Source organism: Zonotrichia albicollis, chromosome 1 (genome assembly GCF_047830755.1).
Source record: "Zonotrichia albicollis isolate bZonAlb1 chromosome 1, bZonAlb1.hap1, whole genome shotgun sequence".
NCBI lineage: Eukaryota > Metazoa > Chordata > Aves > Passeriformes > Passerellidae > Zonotrichia > Zonotrichia albicollis.
The window spans coordinates 16,180,931-16,205,469 of record NC_133819.1 but is presented as its reverse complement, the minus strand read 5'-3'; the positions used below and the strand labels follow the sequence as shown (position 1 = coordinate 16,205,469).

Sequence of the window (24,539 nt, the reverse complement as noted above, 5' to 3'; positions counted from 1 at the left end):
TTCATATTAAAGAAAATCCAGTAAAGAATTGTAGAAGTTGATAAAACACAATGTTACTCAATTTTATAAAAATCACACTACTTGGTCAGAAACAGGAAAGAGGAAAAAACTTCCCCAGATCATCTCTTCTAAAGCTAATAAAAGGGATTTCATTAATTTATTCACTGGATAAAACTGTTTATAATCAATCTTCATTTTTCAGCCTAACAGATAAAGGCCAGTTTGCTGAATGCAAGCCTTGGTAACAGAGTACATTTCAGTGCTTTACAGCCAAATCCAGGGTGTTCTTCAGCTGAGTTTCATTTACTAAACCTCACTGACATCAATCATGCTAAACTTCTACTGAAAGTGTACTGCAATACCTCTAAGCCAAAAAGCTCTATCAGTTAAATCAATGCTATTTAATGCAGAACTGCAGCAGCACTTTTAAAAATAAGAAAAGCAATTTGGATGCCAAGCATGCATTTAGAGACCTAAACTTACAAGTACCTTAAAGGTAATACAATAATAAAGGCTAATAATGCAATTATATCATTAGAGAATAGGAGTGCATTTTTACTTACGTGGCACTGTTACCCCGTAGTGCTGCGTGTCACTGATTAGCAATTTCCTTTTAAGTTCATTCAGTCCAACCCCTACAGGACCTGAAAGAAAAAAAAATTGTCCTGTTTCCCAACAGCCAGTTGTCTCTTGTCTCTTCAGGTGCAAGTATGCTCCAAGGTAAGGCTACATAGCCTGTAGCTGTGACATTACTGCCTTTTAGTCAGGGATTTGGAAACACCCATGGTTCCAGCCTCTCCTAGTATATACAGAGCTGACAAATTTCAGGGGATGCAGTTAGCTGTTATTCTGTTCTGACTTTATTACTGAGGAAATATCAGGGAAAATAAGTTGCCAGCAACGCTGACTTTTTCTGCAGCAATTACCCTCAGCATGCACCCCCCTCCATCTCACCCCTGCTACAAACCCCTGCATGCCAACATGCATCTATCCAGAACAAAAACTGGTTCTGGCTGTTTATTTTGCCAGAATACCCCCAGCTTGCAGACTAGAGGACGCCAGCTGTCATGTGTAAAGTGCCCCCAAAGTCTCTGCACTCGGTGTTTCAGCATGGCCTCACTCCCTCCTGCTGCTGCATCCCTCGCCTGCTCCAGATGCCCCTGGGGACAATTGCTGCCACCTTGCCATGCCCTGGGAGAACGGCTCCTTGCAGCCCCTGCTGCAGGCAGGAACACTGCCCAGCTCCTGGCTGCCTGTAGCTGTCACCATCCACCTTTCGACTGCGTGAGGGTGGCACTGCATGGAGGGAGGAAGGAAGGGCAGTACTTGCCAGGTCACAACCCATTTGGGATGTTTGGGTTTCTTTCTTTGTTATTGATTTTCTTTTAAACTGTGCTTGTCTCCTGCCTGCTGTCTGAACTGGTCCAAAGCAAATGTTTCCTTCTTCATGCGACTGCCAAAGAGAGACCACTCTTGGAAAGAGGATGGCAGGAAGAAACAAAGAGTGCATGGAATTTTTTTGACCTGTCTCCTCCACCTCCACTTGAGTAGCGCTGCACTAGAAGCAACAGAGCAAGATGTTCCTCTTGGCTTTTGAGTTGTCCCTAATTCTTAGCTGTTTTCCAGTGGTGCTTTCGGTCTCTGTGAGGGCACTCCGTCCCGTGAGGTCTCAAAGGCTCCACAGGCACTCGCTGCCTGTCCCCAGGAGCCCTCCGTGCCCTGCCTGCCCACTGTGGTGACAGGGCCATGGTGCTTGCTGTGTGTGAAGGGAGCTCAGCTCTGCATGTTCTTACATTTCTGACAGTGCAGAGCCTTCATTTCCACAGAGCCAGATCAACAGCAGAAGGCAAAGGAGAATGAGTCATTGGAACCATAGCCTAAATAATGCAAGGATAATACCTGTGGTTTTAAGGAAAATTCCTGCACATTTAGTAAAAGGGACACGTGTATATGGAGTGCTTCTTAACAAACATATTTTAAACATTGTAAAAATGTTCAAACCCTAATAAACATTTCAATGAAACAGTGTTGTAACCACTACTTACTAGTGAGAGTCCAAAAACAGACCGATGCTTCAGTACCTTCAGGTACTGAAAAAATGTATCTGTGAAACAGGTATCTGTAAAAATGATATTACACCCTGTCTGGAGTTGAAATACATAATGATGAAAAGCAAGGGCTTGCTACTTTGCTGCTACCCCCAGACTATGGTTCTACTGTAGACTCAGAGCTTCTACATTTAAAGTTTCTATGTGTTCACATCAGTTAAACACACAACTACATTTCAAGTTCCATCTCTGACCTTCCTGTAAATTAATCTATCAGTATGTATAAATGTTTATTTAATATGGTGTACAGCAGCCTCTACTGGTGCATTCCTGCAGAGGACAGCAATGTGTTATGGAGATAATGGCATTACTTTTGTTATAATTTAAGTTTTTTTCCTTTTTATAAGAGTTTAGCTCTTTAAGGCAAATATGGACTTTTATAGGAAAAGTAATTAAAACTCTTATTATATCCTAGCAAAGTAAACCAAACCAAGTGGAATTCAGTTTTTAAAAATCATTCTATTACTTTTAAGCAAAAAATATTTCCCATCACATCCACACAAATATTATTTCCTTAGTCTACATGCTGTCAAATCAACAGCATGCTTTTAGCTCTATTCATATATAACGAGTCCCGGCTTCGCTTCCGGCAACACGTGCTTTGGAAACAGCTTAACTCTGTTTCCAGATCACAACTTCATTACTATTGTGTCCCCTTCCAGATTAACATTTTAAAATAATCTTTAAATTAAACTACTGAAAGGTGTAGAGTCTTATTTTTCAGTGCTGTCTTCACAGAGTTCTCATAACTGTAGCATATGGACATTGAAGTCTGATTCCAGCTCAGCAAAGCCATCCATTCATTATATAGATTTTTATACTATCTCTCCCAAGTTAATATACAGTTTCCTTCTAAATATTCTTTTTGTTTTCATGCAGCAGAGAAAGATGCCAGTTTCTAATAGTTATGAATCTGAACACAATTTGAACTCAAAAAGAGAATAAAGTGTTCAGGATTTAAAAGGATATCCCTGATTCTTATACTCAAATATAAGGCATCCAGGATCCATGTCTGTAGTGTAGTTTTGGTTTACTATAAATCACCCCAGGCAGCAATATTTACAGTTATCCTGACTGATTTAGAGATATTTTGCTTACTTTTTTAAAGGAACATTTGTGCTGCTTGCTGTTGCATGCTAAGTCATGTTAATGGTCAAATCCTGCACAAGTGGACTGCAGTGCCTACCTCACTTTATTGAGAGACATCTGCAGAATTAAACTACCAATCATTAAAACTTGCGCTAAATTTTGTACAACTCAGGCACATCTGAAGAAAACTGAAAAAACTAAGTTTAGGTCTTGGAAGGGTTGAGCCAACCAGCCATTCTACACCCACAGACACATAATGAGCTCCTAACAGACTTCTGGAAAGAAAAGAAAGGGAGAGTGGTCCTTCAGAAAATATTTTCTGAGTTAGATGACAATATTCCTGCTGGGATCACAAGAACCCAGCACGAGACCTGCCCTGGGAGAGGCTCTGTGGCTCAGTTCCTAGAACACTACAATGCAATGACTGCACATGCATGTCAGACTGCAGCTCAGTGTGGTAGGAAAAGAGAACCTCATTATTTTGTGTTTCTGTACATTTTAACAAGCAGTGGGAGTGTAGTTTGAGATGTGCTGCTCACTGAAGCAGGATCAGTGAGTTCATACTGGTGTTCTCAAGGGCAAGGCTAGGCACTGTGCTACATCCTATGTAATTGTTCCTGAACCTTGCTGACCTTCCCATGCCTTCAATCAGGAAGTTTTAAAGCAGATAACAATCATAGGTCTCTTTCTGCATTGTTCAGTTAGTTGACTGGAATAGCATGGCCATGGTAGGCCATTTTCCTGTACTACTGCTGTAAATCAATTAAAACTCTGCAAGCCACTACTGAACATGTTAAAGCTAAGTCAGGAGAGGTGGAGAGTTAAACGGCCCTTTCATTTCATCCTCCTTTGCTCTGAAATAGACCTGGCCTCATCATAACTCCTTCATGATAAAACCAGAGGTGATGGATTAAAAAAAACAAAATCTAAGCAATACAACAAATAGAGAGCTTTTTCAGTGCCAGATTCCTTTTCCTTGCAGTAGTGACCAGAAGCACATCTTTGTGGGAAGTACTGGCAGCGCCATTCAGAGACAGAGGCTTTTCTGATCCTATCAGACACCAGTAACAACTTCTCCTTTATGGCTACATGCCTCTGTTCCTTGCTTCCACCGCTGCCCACTTAGGACAGAAGCATCACCATGGGGGACCACAGCACCTGAAAGGCTCTGCACACCTCCAGTGATCACACTGCATGCACAGAACAGTGTGTGCTCCTGGGGACAAGTGCTCATGGCTTGTTACCGACAACTTTGCTTTGTCCTGCCCCTTCAGAAAGCTCTGGCTTAGCTGAAACTATGCCAGATAAAGTTATTGCATGTAGCCCATTCATTCTAACTCTAAAGAAATAAAATTTATGCTACTCTGGCCCTTAAAATTAACCAGAGCAGAAGACTTTGTGAGCAGGGTATTTCCCTCATTAATATAAATGAAAATTCTAGTGTCTAAATAATACAAGTCATATTAAAATATTCTACCTTTGTCTGGGTTGTGAGGTATGTAATGCTTAGGATGCAAGCAATATTTGTGGTGGAAGACTTTAGGATTTCTTAGCAGCTTGGGAACAGTAAGTTACTAGAAACAGACTGATGACATAATATTGGATAATTTTGTTTTTACCAGACTCATCACAATCCTAACAATTAAAAGCATACAAAAATATTTGTATCATTACTGCTTCAGATAATGTCATATTAGCCCCTAGGATTTACAGAGCTTTATTCATGAACTTAGATTTGCAGGCAAGGTAAAATCTTGACAAACTGCTACATTGAGCTGAATCTGAGAGTAGTGTGTAACACACAACAGAGCACTGAAATTACTATGTGTGCAATTCATGTTCTTTAAATTAGACTAGACCTATTCAAAATGAAGTGAAATTTGTTTTAAAGTTGTCAAATTCCCTCCCCCTAAAAGAAGGCAAAACCAAACCTAAATGTCCCCTTTTAAACAGTAAATCATATATTTAGACCTAGCTCAACACAACAGACATCTAGTGCTTCCACCAATTACAGCTATAAATTAATTATATTTCCCTTTCTTTCCTAGTACTACTCTACCAATTATAGTTCATGTATTATAAGGAATGCTGCTACTGGCACACAAAAAGCTTTTAAAATATGTTTGCTTCTACTATACCTGTATTGCTTAGCTCTGCTAGTTTTTTCCACATTTTGCCCAAGACATTTTTATGGTATTGGCCAGACTTAAGCTGCTCTTAATATCCAGAGAAAAAACATTAGAATTACCGAAGTCCGCAATAAATTTTTGAATTGCTTTTGTTACTGAAAAAGCACTCTTTCTTCATTTGATTTATTACAACAAAAATCAAATGGAATCTCTAGGCATTCCTTAGATCAGACATATGCAATTTGTTATAAAAAGTCTACTTATCACACTTTTTCACTACACTCTGTTGATGTAACTGTAAAATCAACTCAACCATGTTATTACTTGTTGTATATTACCCAAAATCTCACAGTGATCACACTAGTAGGTGGCTGATTTTTAGTGCTGGAGAGTGACAAAACTGTTTATTAAAAACTCAATTTAATGTTCCCTTGGATATGAGCTATATAAAAACACAGCTACTCAACAGTTCCTAACAGTCCCTGATAGAGGGTCATATTTCTCTGCTCTGCTGCTTTCAGAATGGAGGAAATTTTACTAATGAAGAGCCAGCCTATGTGTTACTGCCAAGGAAACAATAATCAATGAGACATTGCTCACTCCTAGTGATGGTTACTTATTACTCATTGGTACTCCAATTGTTACCTTTGAAAAGGTTAAGATAATGCACTTTCTCTCTTTTTTGGATACTGAAGCAAGGCATTTTGGCTATACAATAAATGGTGTGAGGAAGCCATGGCAGTGACAGATAACAGAAGAACAGAAAGCTGACTAAGAATAATATGTTGAGTCCTCTGAAGCTATGTTTGCATTCATCCTTGGACTACAGAGGTCCACACTGCATCCACCTTTCTTACCAGTTGTCCATTTACTTTTTCTAATGCAGTAGGCGGTTTTGTTTCTTTCCACTTTCACTGTCTGTCTTCATTGACCTCAGGTATTTATTCTGTTCTTTTGGGGTTTTTTTCCCCACAAAGATATATTGATTGATCACTAAGAGTAGAATATCAACATACTTCTTTTGAGTTTTAGTACAGCTTGACTGCCACATTCAGACTTGTAACCATGGTAGCTGTATTTTAATGTCATCTCCCCTTGGTTTAGGAAAGCTCTGAACACAATCTCCTAAAGCATCCTTATATGCAAGTTGAGATGTCCTGTTGCCCTGATTTGAAAGGTGGGCTATAGACAGGTGGAAAAATGGAGCACGTTCAAAGGGAAGGGGTTATTGGTCTGTGCTCTGTGACTCATTGTAAGGGGAGTTCCCTGGGACACACTCTGTTTCACATCCATACCAATGACACAGACTGGGCCCTTACAAAGCTTGCTCATGGGTGATACAAGTGACTTGCTCAAGGGCAGGGCTTCCATCCAGAGAGCTCCAGGCATAGGCTGTCAGAACTTAGTGAAATTTGGTGAGGACAAAGCGCTCGCTGGCAGCAGTGAAGGGTAACAGGAGACTGGGCTGGACCAGCAAGAGCCTGGCCCATGGACAGAGGGGAATGATTCTTCCCCTTCACTCAGCACTTGTCAGTCCCTTGTGAGGAATACTCTGTCCACAACAAGCCCTGCACTGAAATACTGTTGGATAAACTGGATCAAAGACATCAGAGGGCCTCAAAGATGGTCAGGAGCTGAACCACATGACCTGCAAGAGAGACTGAGGGAACTGGGCTTGCCTGGCCTGGGGCAGAGATGTCCTGGGGGGACCCACCAGCACCCTTCTGACACTCACTGAAAAGATGGAAACCACCTCTTTACTGAGGTGTGAGATAAGACAGGGAAGACATGATGGGCATACAGGTTCCTAAAGCTGCTGCCATCAGCAACCTGCTCAGAACCTGGTGCTGATCTCACTCAGTGGGAGGCTGGACCAGGTGAACTCCTGAGATCCCTTCCAATCTAAATGACTTTCTGGTAAGCATTGTGCTAATCAGTAGGTCTCTGTTTTACCAGGTCAAAAATAAAGAAAACAACTTACCAACCAAAACAACAAGCCTGTATTTCTCATTAGGTTGTCGTCTATATTTTGCAACTTCTTCATAGGTTGGGATATCTGCTGTATCATACTGGTCACTCTTCTTGCACTCATACATGGACTTGTTTGTTTTTTTATCTTTTCTGCTAAGACGAAAGCTTCTTCTAAAACCAGCTGCAGTAAGAACAGGGTTTTTTCAAAGTAAGAAAATAAGTCTTCTTAAAACATTTGAAAACAGTCTCCTCCAAACATTCAAGGATTGGAGCATGGAATAAAAAGTGTATTATATGTTTAATAGGCCAGGTCATTATAATGACATTTCCCATGTTTTTAAACTGTATCAGGTACCTATTTAAACTGCAAAATTAAGATTACCAATAAAACAGAACCTTTGCAACAACAAACTGCAAAATATAATTGCTATTAAAAATAGTTAATAAATTGTTAATATATTTAATTATTTAGACAATTTGAGTATCTTATAAACTGATATAAATACACAAGGCAACTCATGCAAGCTGGAGTCTCATACCATATCTAATGCACATCTATTAAATCACCATGTCACACAGACATCAAATACAACATAGGATAGAAACACATCTGGTGGCAGAAAGGGTTAATGAGAATTAACTCCTGGAACAATTCTCTTGTGCTTAGCTCCATGCTGATAGTATATTTAAAAAGTGCATTAAACCTTTCCTAAGTACATTTAATAGTCAATCCAAGCACTCATAGTTAAATTACAAACCATTAGAAACATCTTAGACAATACAGTACCCATATTATGAAATTAAAAGTTAATATTGCTATTAATCTATATTTATAATTGCATCAACTGTGTGATATCTATTGTGCCTTCTAGAAAAGACTTGAAATTTCCTATAGCTTTTAAGTACTCTCAAAGGACAGAATCATTGGCATTTTCAAACAGAACAGCACAAAAACCTGTTTTACACTACATGTTAAAAACTAATTTCGTCCTCTGCTAATGACTACCTTAGAGTTTTTCAAATAAATCCTTTATATTGCATTACATTAAATTTTACTGGTATCTCCACAACATCACTTTTGTTCTGTAAGAAAGTACAGGGGAGACTGTGAAGACTGCAAAGCTGATTTCACTGTCTGGTGGTAGTAGAATAAAACACAAGCTATACTTTAAATACTGGAAAAGTTGTTGGTGTTTTTCCCCAGAACACTTCATGGGACAGTAATTGGTGACCCCAGATTTTCAGCAAAATGTTTTCATATTCTTATAATAGCACTTATGTTTAGGTATTTGAGAAGTAGTCATATTATAATTTCTTCTTCAAAGGTAATACTGTGCAAGTTCAAGATTCAGTTCTGGAAACATTTAGCACGAGATCTGAAGATAAATGCTACAAGGCTTAGTTATAGGCTTAGAATTTTGCACACATACAGTTTCATTGAGTATAAATTGACATAGAACCTGGACCAAAGAGGATGTTAACCAAGTTAGTTAATTGATGTGAACCCCTATACCTATGGGAATCTACAACACAAGCACACACACAAAAGGTGAAGAAAAATTTCTTTGAGAATACCATGATGTCAACCCATTTACATTCAAAATATCAATAAGTAAACTGAAAATCTATGACAAAGGAGAAGAACTAGCACCCACAGAAAGGGCAGATGATATTTTTAAGAAGTACAATATAGTCCAGACTAAGTAGGAGGTGGGCTGACATAGAAAGATATGAAAATATGAGATATGAAAACATAATGAAATAGACTGGGTTATGTTATTTTATTATTGAAATAATGCTGACATTGAAGTGAATGCTGTCAGAAACAGAAATGCTTTATTGGAGAGCTGACACCCCCACAAGAGGGCCTGGGAGATCTTGCCTGCCCTGTGGGGAAGTCCATCATGACACAAGGATGTTCTCTTGATCACAACTATGCCTAAGTGTACAGACAGCTATATAAAGAAAGGTTAAAAGTAGCTTTAGTAATACAGACTACAGACACATGAAGTGAGTTACAAGTTTCCAGTGCTTTAGGCCTCATCTAAAATGCTCCTGATTAAAAAAACTCAAACACCAGCAAAAAATGTTGCCCAAACCCTGAAAATTATTCTGTTTGTTGCATTTTTTTTCCTTTATAATAATTTTATGGAAAAACAAAAAAGAGAGAAAAAATAAAGAATAATTCTTCACCATTGACTACTAAATGGTTTACAAAATTAAGAGCTTTGCTACAAGATCAAGAATCCATGTATCTGGAAAAGGTAAAAAAGTAAGAATAATGATCAAATGAAGCTATGCCAGTGGTCTCCATTCCAGTTTGGTGTTGACCTTACAATTAATAACAGCTCCATGCAGCTGATCATCTGTCTCAAAATGCCACTAGAACATCTTCTCAACCTACACTTAAATGGTGAACTGTGCAATCTTTAGGAAAAGTGTTTTTTCTGCAAAATCTTCCTATGAATTCAATCCCCACTTTTAGGTTTTGGTAAGAACATTTGTAACTTGTTCCTCTTTTCTCCAACAATTTATTCAGATCTCATTAGCAAACTATCAGGTGATAGATTATTCAAGAATTTTAATTTCTTTCACTCCTTGAAAAAAGGAGAAAATCTTTCAGCTCTGTCTTCAGGCTGATTTGTCCCTGGTCACTTTTACAGGCTCCACAGGAAACATAACAAAGACTCAGGTGATATGATTCCATTGCTAACATGCATTTCCTTGAATAAAATATTTGATATTTCTGCCCCTGAAACTCATTGGTAACATGAAAATAGTAATATTGTCCTGTGTATTAAGAAAGCTCAACAAGAAGTTCAAAAAGAACTTAGACACTACTAATTAATCTTAACACTACTAATTAAAAAGAACAAATGTGAAGAAAACATAGAAACCAGAGTAAGGCTGACCTCTCCTGTAGTGTGCTGGTGAAGATGCTCTGTAAAACTACTGACTATTAAAAGTTTGTGGCATGCTGTTTGCTTCACCACTTTATGACTATTTTCAATTTGAAAGTTTAAATTTTAAACTGTTCCTCAAAGTCCATCTGAATAGCCTGCACAGAATCTCAGCAAAGTTTGCTTTAAATAGCATTCAAACCCAAGGAAAACACAGAGTTCCAAGAGGAAGGATGTTTCAAATATATCCAACACTTCTATGATACTGTTGCTGCATTCCTGAAAGCATCTTCATCACCCATCATCTGCCATATATGTCCTCTCATGTATGGCTTAACTTTAATGTGACCTAGAAGCTCTTTTATAGAAATGCTAATAAATATTTCCTATTGAATGTCTGCATTTGTAATTGCATTTTATGTTTTATGTTATGGGAACTATGACTGCACAAAAATACTAAGCTGAACTGAAACAATATTGTACTTTGCAGGAACTAAAACATTTGTGAAAAGGCAAAAGATATTCTACTAATGTTTGCATATTTTACAGTTTTGAAAACATAATTCATATATTTAAATTATCAATAGAGCATCGTTAAGAATACAGTCATGATTACTTCAGAGAACCAAACCCAATTCTAATATGCAGCAGAAAAGGTTTCTATAAAATTATTCATGTTAAAAGTAAATTTCTATAAAGAACAAAAGGAAAATGCATTGCTTGCCTAGAATATTTGATAATATAAACCTTGATGAATATGAAAGGAGCTGCAGGCTACACTGTCTGTGGAATATGGGTATCAGCAGAGATTAACCTTAGTTGCCAAGTATGCAGACTATAAAATAAAAGGGGAAAATTCTATCACTAAAGTGACATAATCTCCTGAACACTGAGAAGCTTGCACCAGCTCACTGGTTACAGCTACACATCTAGCAGCTTACTGAACATGCAAACCCATAAACTGCTGCTGGAATGTAACAGATTTGGTGAAATAAGAGCAGGCTCTGGAAAGAAAATATTAAGAACAAATGTTCTCAAACTACTGATGTCTTTAAAACTTATACTTCTCAATATGAAATAAAAAATCATTACTAATAAACTTACTTAAGGCCCAACAAGCAAAGAGAAATCACTTAGATCTCTAAGAACTAAAAAAAAACACCTTAGCAGAAAAGTTTGATTATTCTTTTAACCATTAGCAGTCTACATTTCTTCATCTCAGAACAACATCCTTACACTTACACAGAGAAATCCACTGGGGCCTCACACAGAATCCAAACACACAATGTGTGAACCTGCCTGCCTCGCAATATGTTAAAAGGACGATGATGCAAATTGCTGTGCTTATTTACATTTACTGACATAATTCTGAAGAAGTAGATTGCAACTATGTTGTGTAAATTTCAGTCCAAATATACTAATAAAACCAGAAAGTTAATTTCTCAAATTAAGACAGACTACACTAACAGGAAGTAACAACATATAAATTCGTGCATGCTTCATAAATTCACAAGACTCCAGAATGCTATAAAGCACTTACATGGGTTTTTGTTACTTTTCATTCACTAAAATCAGTGCTTAAGTATGTGTTTAAATTACATAAGTTCTTCACTGAATTTAATTTCATCTTAGAGTAAACAACTTCTATTTAATTGTAAATGAATTTAAGAGTACCCTCTGTATTCATATTACTGACAAAAAGAAGTTTGGTACCATGGTCATTATCTAGGTTTGTATGAACATAATATTTTTACTGGATATTTCTGGGTATTATTTTTCCCCCAAAATATTGGTATTCTTTTTACATTGACTTGTATACTGAGGATTTCTATTGTTACACAGGAACTGCACAAACACAGAGCAGACTTCTTACAATGTTTGCTTCTGGACTGATTCCCAGCTTGCACATTTAGACAGGGTTAATAAAAATTTAGATTATGTCTGGATTTTAAAGACAAAATTGAGAATAGTAAACAGATGATATTCATCTATATTTATGTATGTTCATAAAGGTTCAAGCAATGTAACCAGAATTTAAGCTTGGCAAAGGCAAACTCCTAACGTTTTCCTCAGCAACTCCTCAGGAAATTACAGCAGAAACATATGATACCATACTGTGGCTTAAATATTAGAATTCGGTGAAAAATCATAAAATTTATCTGAGTCACTTTAGAGGAGAGGGTTCAAATTAATAGCAGTATTGCCTTGGACTTAAAAGATTTGTCCCAAAATGGTTCAGAGATTCTGTCTTCTGAAGACTCTCCTCCTGTGCTCCTCATGACTACCTTGCATGTGTGTGAAGTACAAATCCTTTCAGAGAGGGTCTGGTGTTCAGAGAGTAACCTGGTTTGGATTGAAGTGCCAGAGCCCTATGTATGGTTTGTGAAACAAGGAGACACTGGAGTACATGAGACAGTCTGAATTATAAATCAGTGTCCTGTTACTGCATGCAAAGGAATGGTAACATCAACTGTCAAAAGCCTACCTGCTTGTTCTTATTATAGGAAAGTTTTAAATGAATGATTCTTAGCAAAGAGTTCCAAGGAATCTCTAATTTCTAAACCAAAAAGCTACTTATTTTATTCACAATCAGTGAATATACTTGTATCTTTACCCCAAAACCAGTCCTAACAGTAGTTTTTCTGCCTTCTGACTCTCCTCTCTGACATCTCACTCCAAAACCACACACCCAGCATGAGATGGCTGAAGGTACCACCTCTGGACTCCTGACAACATTCCATGACATGGAAGCTCTCAAGAAAGAAACTGTTGCCTGAACTGTACTTAGTAATTCTGAATAATTTTTGTAAAGTTTTGCCTAAGTAAACTACAATGCATCTTGATATTTTGTTCTTTTCCTCTGGGACAACAGTCCTCTTCCTCAAGAGGCCTCCCTCCTAAAATGGCCATGTCTTTTTGGTAATTATGGACCAAAATGTTTCAGCGAAAAAGGCTACAGTACCTAGAAAAGGTGGATTTTGTTTTGCTACCTTCATTCTCAAATAAAGCAGGAGCCCACTAAGATCTGACTGCAAAACCATGATAGTCTCACCCTAAGAATTCATGCGGTATGTATACATACAGAAAGAAAATATTGTGGTGGGGGGGTATTGTTCATATTTCAAAGAAATTATTTGATGAGGAAAATGAATTTCATCTGGAATCACATCCAAATTATCATTTTCCAAACATCCCAAATATTTCAATACAATTACAATTCAACATGAACTTAGTTGATTACTTAACAAAGGTAAGAAGTACATTTTCAGCATGATCAGATACAAGTTCCACAAGACAGAATGGAATTATACCACACTGAAGTTTTGTAAACAGGTCAGAGTTCTTTCAATTATATACTTTTTTGCACCTGATGTAGTTTATATACCACATTTAAAACAACTCCAATTTACAGTATTGGTCTAGGATGTTTCAGTGAGCCCACTGGCTTGGAAATACTAAAGTACTTTGACAAGTTTCTCCCCACTTCTCTTGTAGTAGGAGGATGAAAGTCTTGGGAAAAGGGCCGGTTGCCACAAAATCTGCTCCAGCCAGCCTTCAGTTGGCAGGAATTCTGGACAGTTTCAACTAAAATATTTTTACATAGGTTTCAAAATGGCACAAATTAAAAAGTTGAAACATATCATGGAACATTCACCTTTTTTAAATGTTACTTTTGTTCGAAATTTGGAATCTTGAAAATGAAGCCAAAGGACTCTTGCCCCTCCTCTTCCCCGTTCCCCGCAATGATACATTGAGCTCAGACCAGCTTTAAAGCTAAATTTAAGCTACTGAGTTGTTATGACTGATATTTTGGAATGTGGAAAAAGAATTGGTGCTTGCAAATTTGCTCTGTATTCTTACTGAATCCTCCAAAATGGTTAGATAGACATGTACAAAGAAAAAACGCGTAGACAAAACTTGAAAAAACCTTAAGAGTGTCTTTAAATAATTTTTCATGATACAGCAACCTTTTTGTTTCATTAAACACATAGCTTGCTTCCTGTACTTTAAAAATTTTGACTTAAAGATCAAACCAGTATTGTATTAGCCTATGTTTAACCAGGTAAAGGCATACTCTATATAAACCCTTTATGTCAAATCCAATGAGCCATGTTTAAAACCTTAATATTCATGCATTTGTCATGCAGAGTAAGGACATTTGTATGCAGATTACCCCCAAAAGCAAAGTGGACACAGTAGCTCCAGGGAAAAGAAGCTGAAAGAAAGGAACAAAATTGTCTTTTGTAACCAATTGCTCACCTAGATAGGATCCACTGTTGTGACCAGCACATTCAGCATCTTCTGGACGAAGGGTAAAAGCATACAGAATAAGAGCCAAGAAATAAAGCAGAAAAGTTAGAAGCCCAGCAAAAAATACAGAAGAAATTATTTTTAAAATGACAACTGTACAAAGCACAGCATTAAAAAGCCTTCAGTAAGCCATTTTCTTAAAAACATAAAACAATCTTTATTGTTTTATATTTTAGCTGGAGATATTCTTGGATTTTGCAGCATGCACACTGATCTTTTTACCTTTTCAAGCAAAAGTTGTGATGACAACAAACATTCTAAAAAAATTCTGACACTGTATTATTCACGTTTTATCAGTTAATAGAAAATATGCCACTTAAAAGAAAGCAAAATTATTTGATGTAACTCAAGCTTTTTTGTAAACTACACATTATCAAACTTTAGCTTTATATTTTGGCTCACTGGATTAGACAGAAAGGTTTTTGATCAAAAACACATCCTCTCATTTAATATAAAATAGCTATAATGTATATTTTTACATGCCAGAGGCCCTTTGATCAAAAATATGAGCTACAATTTCTAATGCTTTTATAAACAAAAGTTTCTTAAGTAAAAAAAAAAAAAAAAAACCAAAAACAAACCAAACAAAACCCGACAAGAGATCAGCTGCTATTACTTTAACATATGCTGCAAACATAACAGTAACCAGCTACAGTCAGAGGGAAACTCAAAAGGAAAACAGTAAGGATGACACCACACAGATGAACCTTCCACCATCTCAGAGAAATTGTCTGTCAGTATTAGTTAGAAGCTCAGGACCTCTCATGGCCATGTAATTAACTCAGAACCATCTCTCCCCATCCCAACCCACCCAAGTGCTGCCAGTATTATTTTATCATACTGCTTTTCTATACATATCTTGCAGAAGTTCAAGAGAGAGAGAAAGCAGTTTAAAACAACAGTTCCAATTATTGATCATTCAATGAAGCAACTAGGAATATTCTGGTATTTTTATCTACTTTAAAACATGATTCAATGTATTTGGTGGCAATATAAAAACATCACATGTATAACATCTAGAAACACTGGACTATATTCAATTTAATTCTAAACACATGTTCTCTAAATAAAATTATTGGGCTATTCAGGGAAACTTTTATACATGTACCTTCAATTTCCTCTGAGAAGCACAAAGGAGAAATAGGAAAGGAAATCATTAAATGGAGTGAAAACATAACTTAAGAAAGAAAAGTTAAATCGAAGAAGAAAAATGCACCTACCACACTCAACCGCTTCCTCATCTTAGAACAGCCAAAAAGACAAAGTATTATTGTTTAATACTTCATAAATAGGAAAAAATTCAGGTATGTAAGCTACTCTCAAATTCTCTTGACAGCACCTATTATATTGAGGCATATACCAACATACCAGCAGTGAGTTTAACTACACTCAGAAAAGGATGTAGAAAATTGAAGGCATTGAAATACTATGTGCACTTTAAATTCCCATATGTGATTCTTCCACTATTCATTTGGTAGAAATGACCTTACCCCGCTGTCATGGAAGATCTCTTTGGTATTAAATGCAAAGTTTGTTAGTTCCAATTTATCAGTCTTAACCTAGAATTTCTAAGAATCACTACCAGGAACATATCTCAGTATTTTTCTGCACTTACAGTACGAGCTGGGATGGCCCTTTGTGATGGATTTTGAAAAGGTTTTTTGGTTGTGGCTTTTTTTCCTTTTTTTTTTTTTGAATGCTTACAATTGCAGCTGAAAACAAGCTGAAAGATTCACATACTCTTGTTTTCTTTGACATTATCCTAATATAATAGATATACATAAGACTTTCTCCTTACCTATAGTAAATCAATAAATTTGTGCTGCCTTGATAGTAAAGAACATATATTTTTGTAATCATCTTTGGGGTTATACAGAAAAGCAAGATAAATACAATGAATTTTTGTTTACAAAGATATTATATACTAATGTTAAGATTTATAGAGAGATTTAGCAATCTACCTCTCATTCAAATTTCCTTTAGAATGTGGATAAATGGGGCTAAAATGTAACTGTTTCAAAGACTTTCTATGAAACATGTACTTTCTCTGTGAAAAATTATTCAAGAGCTATTTTACAATCTTTTATGCATAACTAATGTACAAAACAAAGGCTAGGTCAAAATTGTCCAGCATATATGACCACATGGAAGAGCTTTTCATTTCATGCCATGAAATGGACATAGGAGTCTCTTGTGCCACAGGAAAAATACTGTTTTGAACAATCATTTCTTGGTACCATTTTTCTTGAGGACTTACGTTTTAAAATATTAATTTGGAAGACTTTTCTGAATCTTTAAATAAAATTTATTTCTATGGTCAAGGTGACCATATGGTTTAAGTTGCTGGGAAGTCCTCTAAGGTGAACACTCCTTGGTTGACCCCATCTGGTGCCTTAAAAGAGTGTAGACAGTTTTGTGAGTTGAAGGTGAAAGCATTGGATGCAATTTTCTCTCTTGAGCTTAAAAGCTCCCAGTTCTTGACAAATGGCCTAAAGCTGGATCTAGAATGGCAGGCTGGCTTCCAGGTACTAACTCTCTTCTCATTCTCTGTGATGTATGACAAATTTTTCTGTATTTCTATTTCTATGACTTTTAATAGACTGCAGTGTATCTCCTGAAAACAAGTCACTAATGCTCAACGCCAATTCACAGAAACAGATCTTACAAGTTTCTTAATTGAACAAAGTTTTCTGACTTAACTAATGAGTGTTCATTTTAAAACACTGTTTGCTATTTTAACACTGGTAGTAGTTAAGCCCTCATTTATGAAAACCCAGACCAGGAGCAAAGGAGGTCGGTATGCACACATGGACAGAGATGTGTACTTGCTCCACCCTGACCACTGCAGACCTCTCAGGAGTCCTGCAGGTGTGTACATGGCGGAGTTACAGCATCAGGGCTGAGAACACTGAAAGGAATCCAGGCTTCTGGGCTACCCTGCCAGTGAAAGGAACATGCTTATCCATAAATGAAAGACATTAGGATTCCCAGGTGAGTCGGCTGAACACTGAAAGCACAAGCCAAAACATCTACAAGTGAGGTTTAATGCTGAAAAAGGCATTCTGGACTTCCTGTGTTTTGTTAAAAATCTTCCTTCTTAATTCTGCTCTTAACTTTCTTGGGCTACTCTTAAGGTTGAAAATAACAGTCTGTAACAAAAAGATCTTGGGAATCACTGGATTTTCATAGCTTAATGCAGCTATAAACAGTCATCAACATGTAGCTCCCAGTTTGAACTTGACAAGGACCTTTAGCAGCGCTATTGCCTGTCCCTAGTAAAGTCAGAGGTTACTTGCCAGGGAACTTTGTATGGTGATTTACTACTAAATACAGCTCTGTGCATCTGAAGCAGCTGTATGCATGAACCAAGCGTGTGCTCAAAGTTCCAAAGTTTTGAGACATGAAAAACTGGGGCCAATACAGTTTCACTAAATGGAAGTGGGCTGAGAAAGGAAAGGTCTTCAGCTGGAAGGGACAAGTTAAAGACTAAAAGAGGTCAAAGCCTAAAGAGGAGAAAATCTGATGGGAAGTAGGAAAACAAAAGCAATGAGAAAATGAATAAAAACCCCAAACCCAAACCATAAGGCAACATGGAACAAATACAACATTGAGAAAAGAAGAAATACAATCAATTAAATGTATTGTGGTAAGAAAGGAGAGGAAGTTCCAAAGAAAATAGTCGTGAAACAGGTTTATGAAATGACAACAAAGCTGTAACAAGACAAACGGGAAAAAAGAAATAGGAAACACAAGCACAATGGAAGCTTAGGTGGTTTTATTAATTTTAGAAAGATTTCAGCATAGCCAATAATGCTAAACTATAACAATGAAAACCAGTATCATATACACTGCATTTTTGTATGTATTTTAACTGAAATGTAATCAAAATTTGGTTTTTGGGGGCCTCACCTAAATTATACTACTTAGGAAGCTCAAAACCAGGGCCACTTCCAGGAACATTCTTAACTCTTTGGAACAGCCCAGCATCAGATTAAGATTTTTTCCTTTTGTTGACTTTCTTAAAAATATTTCCACCAAGCAATTTTACTTAAATATTTCTCAGTCTAAAATTTGATCCAGCAGCTCTGTTCTAGTTTCTTATCACAAACAAGTCGCATTATGCCTTAAGCTATACTTTACTTTAGCAAGCAAGAAATTGTGATGTACAACAGTCAGCATTACAGTGAATATATTAAACACTCTTGATTTTTTAGTGATGAATAGCCCCACATAGTAATAAACATTTCTGCTGTTTTGCAGGGTTTTATGCTCTGGAGTTTTGTAGACTGAATGATAAATTATGTTCATTCAATAGGAAATTTAAGATGATCAAATTTAATTCTCTTATAAAACAATCATATAACAGTATCTCTATGAAGATAATTTGGAAAATGAAGAAGGATAGTCTTGCAGTGAAGGACAGATCCATTTCCAGTTCTGTCTCATGTGAACTTGACTCAAATGTCATCCAGCTTCAGGTTTTCTTAATTTCTCTGTGGTAGCAGGAAGTTAAGATTTGTAAGGACAGGAGACTTCTGAACAAAAATGCTAATGTGCTAATTTAACTCTATAGGTCTGGTTTATTTTTGTTTGTACTTGTAACTACCTGCAGGTGGGCAATCAAGTTTCAAATATGAACACAGAAAAATACTGAGAAGAAAGGCAGAGTTAAGACTGTGCAGCAATTATAACAAGCACAAAGAATCCTACTATACATTTATCCAAAATGTTCGGTCTTCAAATACAAGTAGTACAAAGCATTTATTCTTTTAGCCCGTTTAAATTTTTTTTGTTGGCAGAACACAATCTTCAATTCAAGACACTCAACTGTGGGTAAACTGGGTTACATCTTGTTTGAATGAACACCATTTGGCTGCAGTTAAGTCTTTCCTCTTGTTCACACAATGCCAATCACATCTCATAAATCAAAACTGAAAGTAAAATGGGTTTTAAGCCTTAGAAAAAATATATGATGATGGCTTTATCACAGTAAGTATTTACATTTAGCATTAAGTACATAGAACAAATGTATTTTTATGGAAAAGACATCTCTGAACAACTCTGTCATATATGCTACATACATATATTAAACTGTACACACAGGATATGGGTATACACATATACATATGAACAGGGCACAAGTTGACAGAGCTCACAGGCCACACTAGTATAAAATATAAAGTTACCAGTAATCTTCATCAGAGACAACACATACATAATGTAAGAATAAACACAGTAACCACTGTGAAAGCAAAATTATGTTGAAGGAATATAATTTCTTGCCTGATTATTGCAGTTTATAACAACTGCAGAATAGTAAGTTATTTGGTTGTTATTCAAAGAATCTTTTTCCTCAATGAAACAGGTTATCACTTTTGCATACAAATTAAAGTAAGTTACACATGCAAAAATGATGAAACCTGTTGGCAATATCTATTGCAGTCAGAGCATGAGTACTCTTTGTATGGAAGTTAACAGAGTGGGAGCTATTAAACAAATACTTTTTCCCTGTACAAAGTCTCATGTCACTCCAATTTAGCCAGCATGCAGCAACAGGAGAGCTCACAGAGGCAGCTCTGGCTGACAAGCTGTCCAAGCTAAGATGATCACCTAAAGCCAGGAATGCTGTTAGGTATTACTGAGGAATATCAGGGGAGCAGGTTTCTGTGGAGCTGCTGTTCAGCAGTGGCTCACAAGCTCAGACACACAAAAGCCAACTGCATGTAGGCAGACACATCTACAGAACCTCCCTCTGTATCCCAGAGAGTTCCCTCACACTCACTCAGGTATGTGGCTCATTCACCATCCCAGCACATGCAAGGTCAGTCCTACTCACACAATCTCATGCAACTCTGTTCCTTTACTTTCATTCCATTTTCCTACTTTTTTCCTATGCTGCTTGTTCTTACAATTTTTTTCCCCAGTATCATTTCCCCACAGTATTAATGTACAAGACTGCTTTTTGCTGAAAAGTCATTGCTGTTAAGTATGGAAAAAATTATGAAAACACTTCAGTGGTTTGTTATTCCTCCATCACTTCTGCACTAACCCTAAGCCTGGGAATTACATATCAATCTTATCAGCAGGTCAGAACACCTAACAGCCACTTATCTCATGCATCAAATATTACTATTGAACTTACTGAGGTTTTTCTACCAACAACAGCAAAACAAATCAGCTCAGAGCTCTTGTCCGTAATTTTTGTATTCACTGTTTCAAAGACTTTTACAATAGTATTTTATTTAAACAGAATCAATAGGCAACTGAACCATTGCATAAATAGTGACTACAGCAATGCTCCTTCATAATACTGTTAATTGCATCAATCTAAGAATTTCAAAGCCCATTCTCTGTGGGGTTTTGCTTAATGGGGTTTATGGGCAGCTTTTGTCCATGTGTTCCTTCACTGCTCTTGATGCAACACTTTCTCCTTTTCTTCACCCTCCACACAAAATTTTACTTCCTCTCTTTTCCCTTTATATTTTTATTCCTAATTATTCTATATCTTCCTCTTGTCAGTGCAGGCTCCACCTACATTGTCAGTTTCCTTCAACTTCAGTCCCAGACACCATCAAAATGTGCATCTTCTCCTTTTGCACGTAAGAAAGTGTGATTTCAATATGCAGTGTACACTGTCCTGCCCCCTCCTCCAGTGTACACATGACATGAGAAATCCTTTTCACTTTAAGGGGTGCAATGTGAGAATGATTCTGTTTTATCTTTCAAGAAATGAGGTAAATGCTGGGAAAGGCAGGTGTATTTACACATAGACACAATGGAACAGTTCACTTGGCTAATAAAGTGAAAATAAGAATTGGCATTTCCATTAAAAACCAATCCTTTTAATAACTTAGAACTAGATTGGCTTTGTTTATTTCAGTGTGAAAATGTTTTGTAGAAAGTATTTTTCACTCTTTCCTCAATATGGGTATGCATATGATCATCACCAAAAAAGCCCACTTTTATTTTGCTTCCAAATGTATGATACACAAATATGTGCAAAGATTAGCAACTACATGCATTGTTTTGCTGAAAAGTGAAAAATTCAAAATAGGAAACAGAAAGAAAGCTTCCCAGAAGTAATCCAACCTATCTTCTTTCCAGTTTTGAAACAACTTAATTATCAAAGCAAAAACAGTTGCTGACTGTTTCAGAGGGCTCTCTGTATAGATAAATATAAAAGTCCTTTCCAGTTCCAGGACTGACTTGAGAAGAAAGAAAAAAAAAGAAGTTATAGGACACTTATTGCATATTATATGATTTTAACTGATTTTTAGATTAATTTTCAAGTAGAAGGACACTACCACCCTGGAATCTCATCTAAGAAACCAGAGCTGACTGACATTTTTTTGGGCATTCAAGAAATCAGAGTATTTTTCCTCAATTCTCCCTATTAAAAACAAAGGCATGTATCATGGTTTTTCTTCATTACAAAACATGGGATTTATGGAATGAGTTGACTGAACAGAGCAGACCAACAACCACGGCTACATACCAAGTGTCAAGAAAGCTTCCTAGTGCAACTCTCAGTCCTGTCAAGAAAGGGACTTCTCTCAGCAGCTCTCCTGAAGTCAACAAGTTTTCATCTTATTTGGATGTCATAATAATATCAACTGGCAAATGACCCTTTTTTCCTCCAAACTGCTAAGAAAATTCAGGTCACATGACTGGACAGGAACTACTGCACCACTGCACCAGCAACCAGCCTCTCAATATACAGCAAGTTCAGGATGACCTACAGAACATGTCTCCCCACATAATTTCCCTTCCAAGCATTGGAAAACCCTATATTAGGATGAAGGATTAAAAAAAAAAAAACCCCGAAGAAATCAAGCATTATCAATTTCCCACCTTCATGTGTGGGCTAAAAAGAAAAATAAAAGAAATTTAACCCAGAAGTTCTTTCCAATTTTCTGTTCTCTGTGTCACCTTCCCTACATGTTTCTGGCGCTGTCAGAATGCTGTTTGTTCAACTGAGCAATGCATGATTTTCCAGCATCTCCCAGTTTTGGCAAGATGATTGCTGTGCACAAATACAGACACGGCCTCCATACCTCACAGCTTCACTGCTATGTTTGGTAACACAAAAAAAGCTAATAAACTTTAGAAAGATCACAAAGGTGCAGAGTTTCCCAGCAGAATCTTCTTGAAAATCCAGGCAAGTAGGTTTTCCTGAGAGCAATTTTCCTGAGAGCAATTTGAGCAACATCCTAGGCACAATGTTTTTTTTTCTGTTAAATTCTGATCTTTAAAATGTCTTCTCTACAAAGAATCTGAATTCCCTCCCAACACTAAAAACATGTTTAGTCTTTGAAGGGATAAATCTACTCAGAGCAGCATTTTCCCTATTCCCATGAAAATCTGGCAGATATTGCAGCAGATTGTCTTAAGAAAAAAGGAAGAGAGAGAATGACAAACCTACATTACTCTGCAGTCTTTACTCCTTCAAGAGGCACCACTGCCTGGTATTTAGCTGAGACTTGCTTTGTTCAAAGAAATTCCAAGAGAGAACAGTAATAGGCATACTGCTTGACCCTCATGCTCTGTCATATTTTAGAGGTAAGGGGAGGAAGGCAGGAACTCTTCTCCCTGTTCAAGCTAGTTAAGGCAGTCAGTGGAAAAAGCAGAGACAACAGTAAGCATTGTACTCTGGGTCTTCTTTGGGTTGTAATTTTGGCAATTCCCAATCAAGTTCAGGCTGCCTATTTGGATGGGTGAGATGCATCTTGTAAAACCTTTCACTTGAAGGTCACTAGAAAGATGCAGTCCATTACAAAAGGGTTCATGCGGTGTTGCTGCAGCAGCTGATTTACCTCTTCAAAAGCACCAGTGCCACCTTATTGGAAGGCTCTTGTTGAGTGTATTATCCAGATTCAAGAACAGTGGGCAGAGAGAAATAGCTATACCCTGGGATCAGACACTTTTCCAAAACTGGGGCAGAGCAACTTGACCTAGAACCTAGAAAAACAACATATTTACTACAAGCTGGAGAAGCTCCTCTTGTTTCTAAGATCTATGTAAATAGAAAAGCTACAGTGCAATTGTAATGTCTGTTACTGTAATTACAGGGCTAGTCAAGGGCTTTGGAGTTAACAATAGTATTAGGGCACACAATCAAACAGTGAAATGGAATGAAAGATAGAAAAGATAGATTATCAGAAAAATAACTGTTATTGTCAAGCTTCAGAACACAACAACCATAGCAAGAAGTTAGGAAAATTGCAACAGAAACCTTGGTGTGGAGTTTTAAAGTTAAAAGCATTTAGTTTGGAATTTAGTGTGCCAGCCACTATCTGCCATAGTATCCACATTTTTTCTTTCATTGTTGGATAATGAAAGGTGGCTGGAAATATTAGACCACTTTCTGAATACTTCTAGTTGAACTCACAATCATGTTTGTATTTAAAATTTAGATCCTGCTGTAGCATGATAGCTTCTTATATTGCTCACTTTCTTATGAGCCTATACAACTGAAAGAAATAACAGGTCAAGTAAAATATGCAATAATACTTAAAACAGATGTTGATGTAAATTCCAGTGAAGAAAAATATTTGTTTCAATGTATGTGCTTTCTTAGACGTTATTTATCCTATATTGTGCAATTACCATATTTAAAAACAGATACTATTAAGGATCCTTGAGTTTGTTTAAAAAGCAGAAAGAAGTGATTCTGTGAATGAGTGTCCATGAACTGAATGTTCTGACTTTTAAAAAATTCTACTGCTTCATGGGACACAAAAAATTATCAGCTATATGGGGGAGAGAGGAGGAGACTATCAGACCTTCCATCTTACTCTATAAATGTCACTGTGTTGATGCAGTCCAAATTATATAAACCATTGAGCCAATTCTGTACTGTTTAAACAGAAAAAGAATACTCTTCAACCTTTGAAATATTACATATCAAAATATTAATTGGGTTCAGTACTTCAAAAACAGAGGTCTGAGAATGTTTCTAGCTTCTTCTAAAGCTTTTAATGACGTTATTTATATTTATTTTCCTACTGATGCAATGGGATCAAGAGGCTGTT

The 24,539-nt window shown here is 36.8% G+C and overlaps 1 protein-coding gene across 6 annotated transcripts in view; it reads right to left on the bottom strand.

Moving 5' to 3' along the window:
• Window positions 1-24,539, bottom strand: part of MPP7 (MAGUK p55 scaffold protein 7) — a 147,415-nt gene that overhangs the window by 8,100 nt on the left and 114,776 nt on the right. For 3 of the 6 annotated variants that reach the window (XM_026796033.2, XM_026796029.2, XM_074534065.1), the window contains 5 exons: window positions 15,729-15,749; window positions 15,617-15,628; window positions 14,458-14,499; window positions 7,308-7,478; window positions 564-644 (listed from right to left, as the gene is read on the bottom strand). In XM_026796033.2, coding sequence (XP_026651834.2) covers window positions 564-644; window positions 7,308-7,478; window positions 14,458-14,499; window positions 15,617-15,628; window positions 15,729-15,749 — 327 coding nt within the window. The remainder of the gene's footprint in view (window positions 1-563; window positions 645-7,307; window positions 7,479-14,457; window positions 14,500-15,616; window positions 15,629-15,728; window positions 15,750-24,539) is intronic. The other 3 variants (XM_014270280.3, XM_014270284.3, XM_005480345.4) reach the window with 3 other exon arrangements.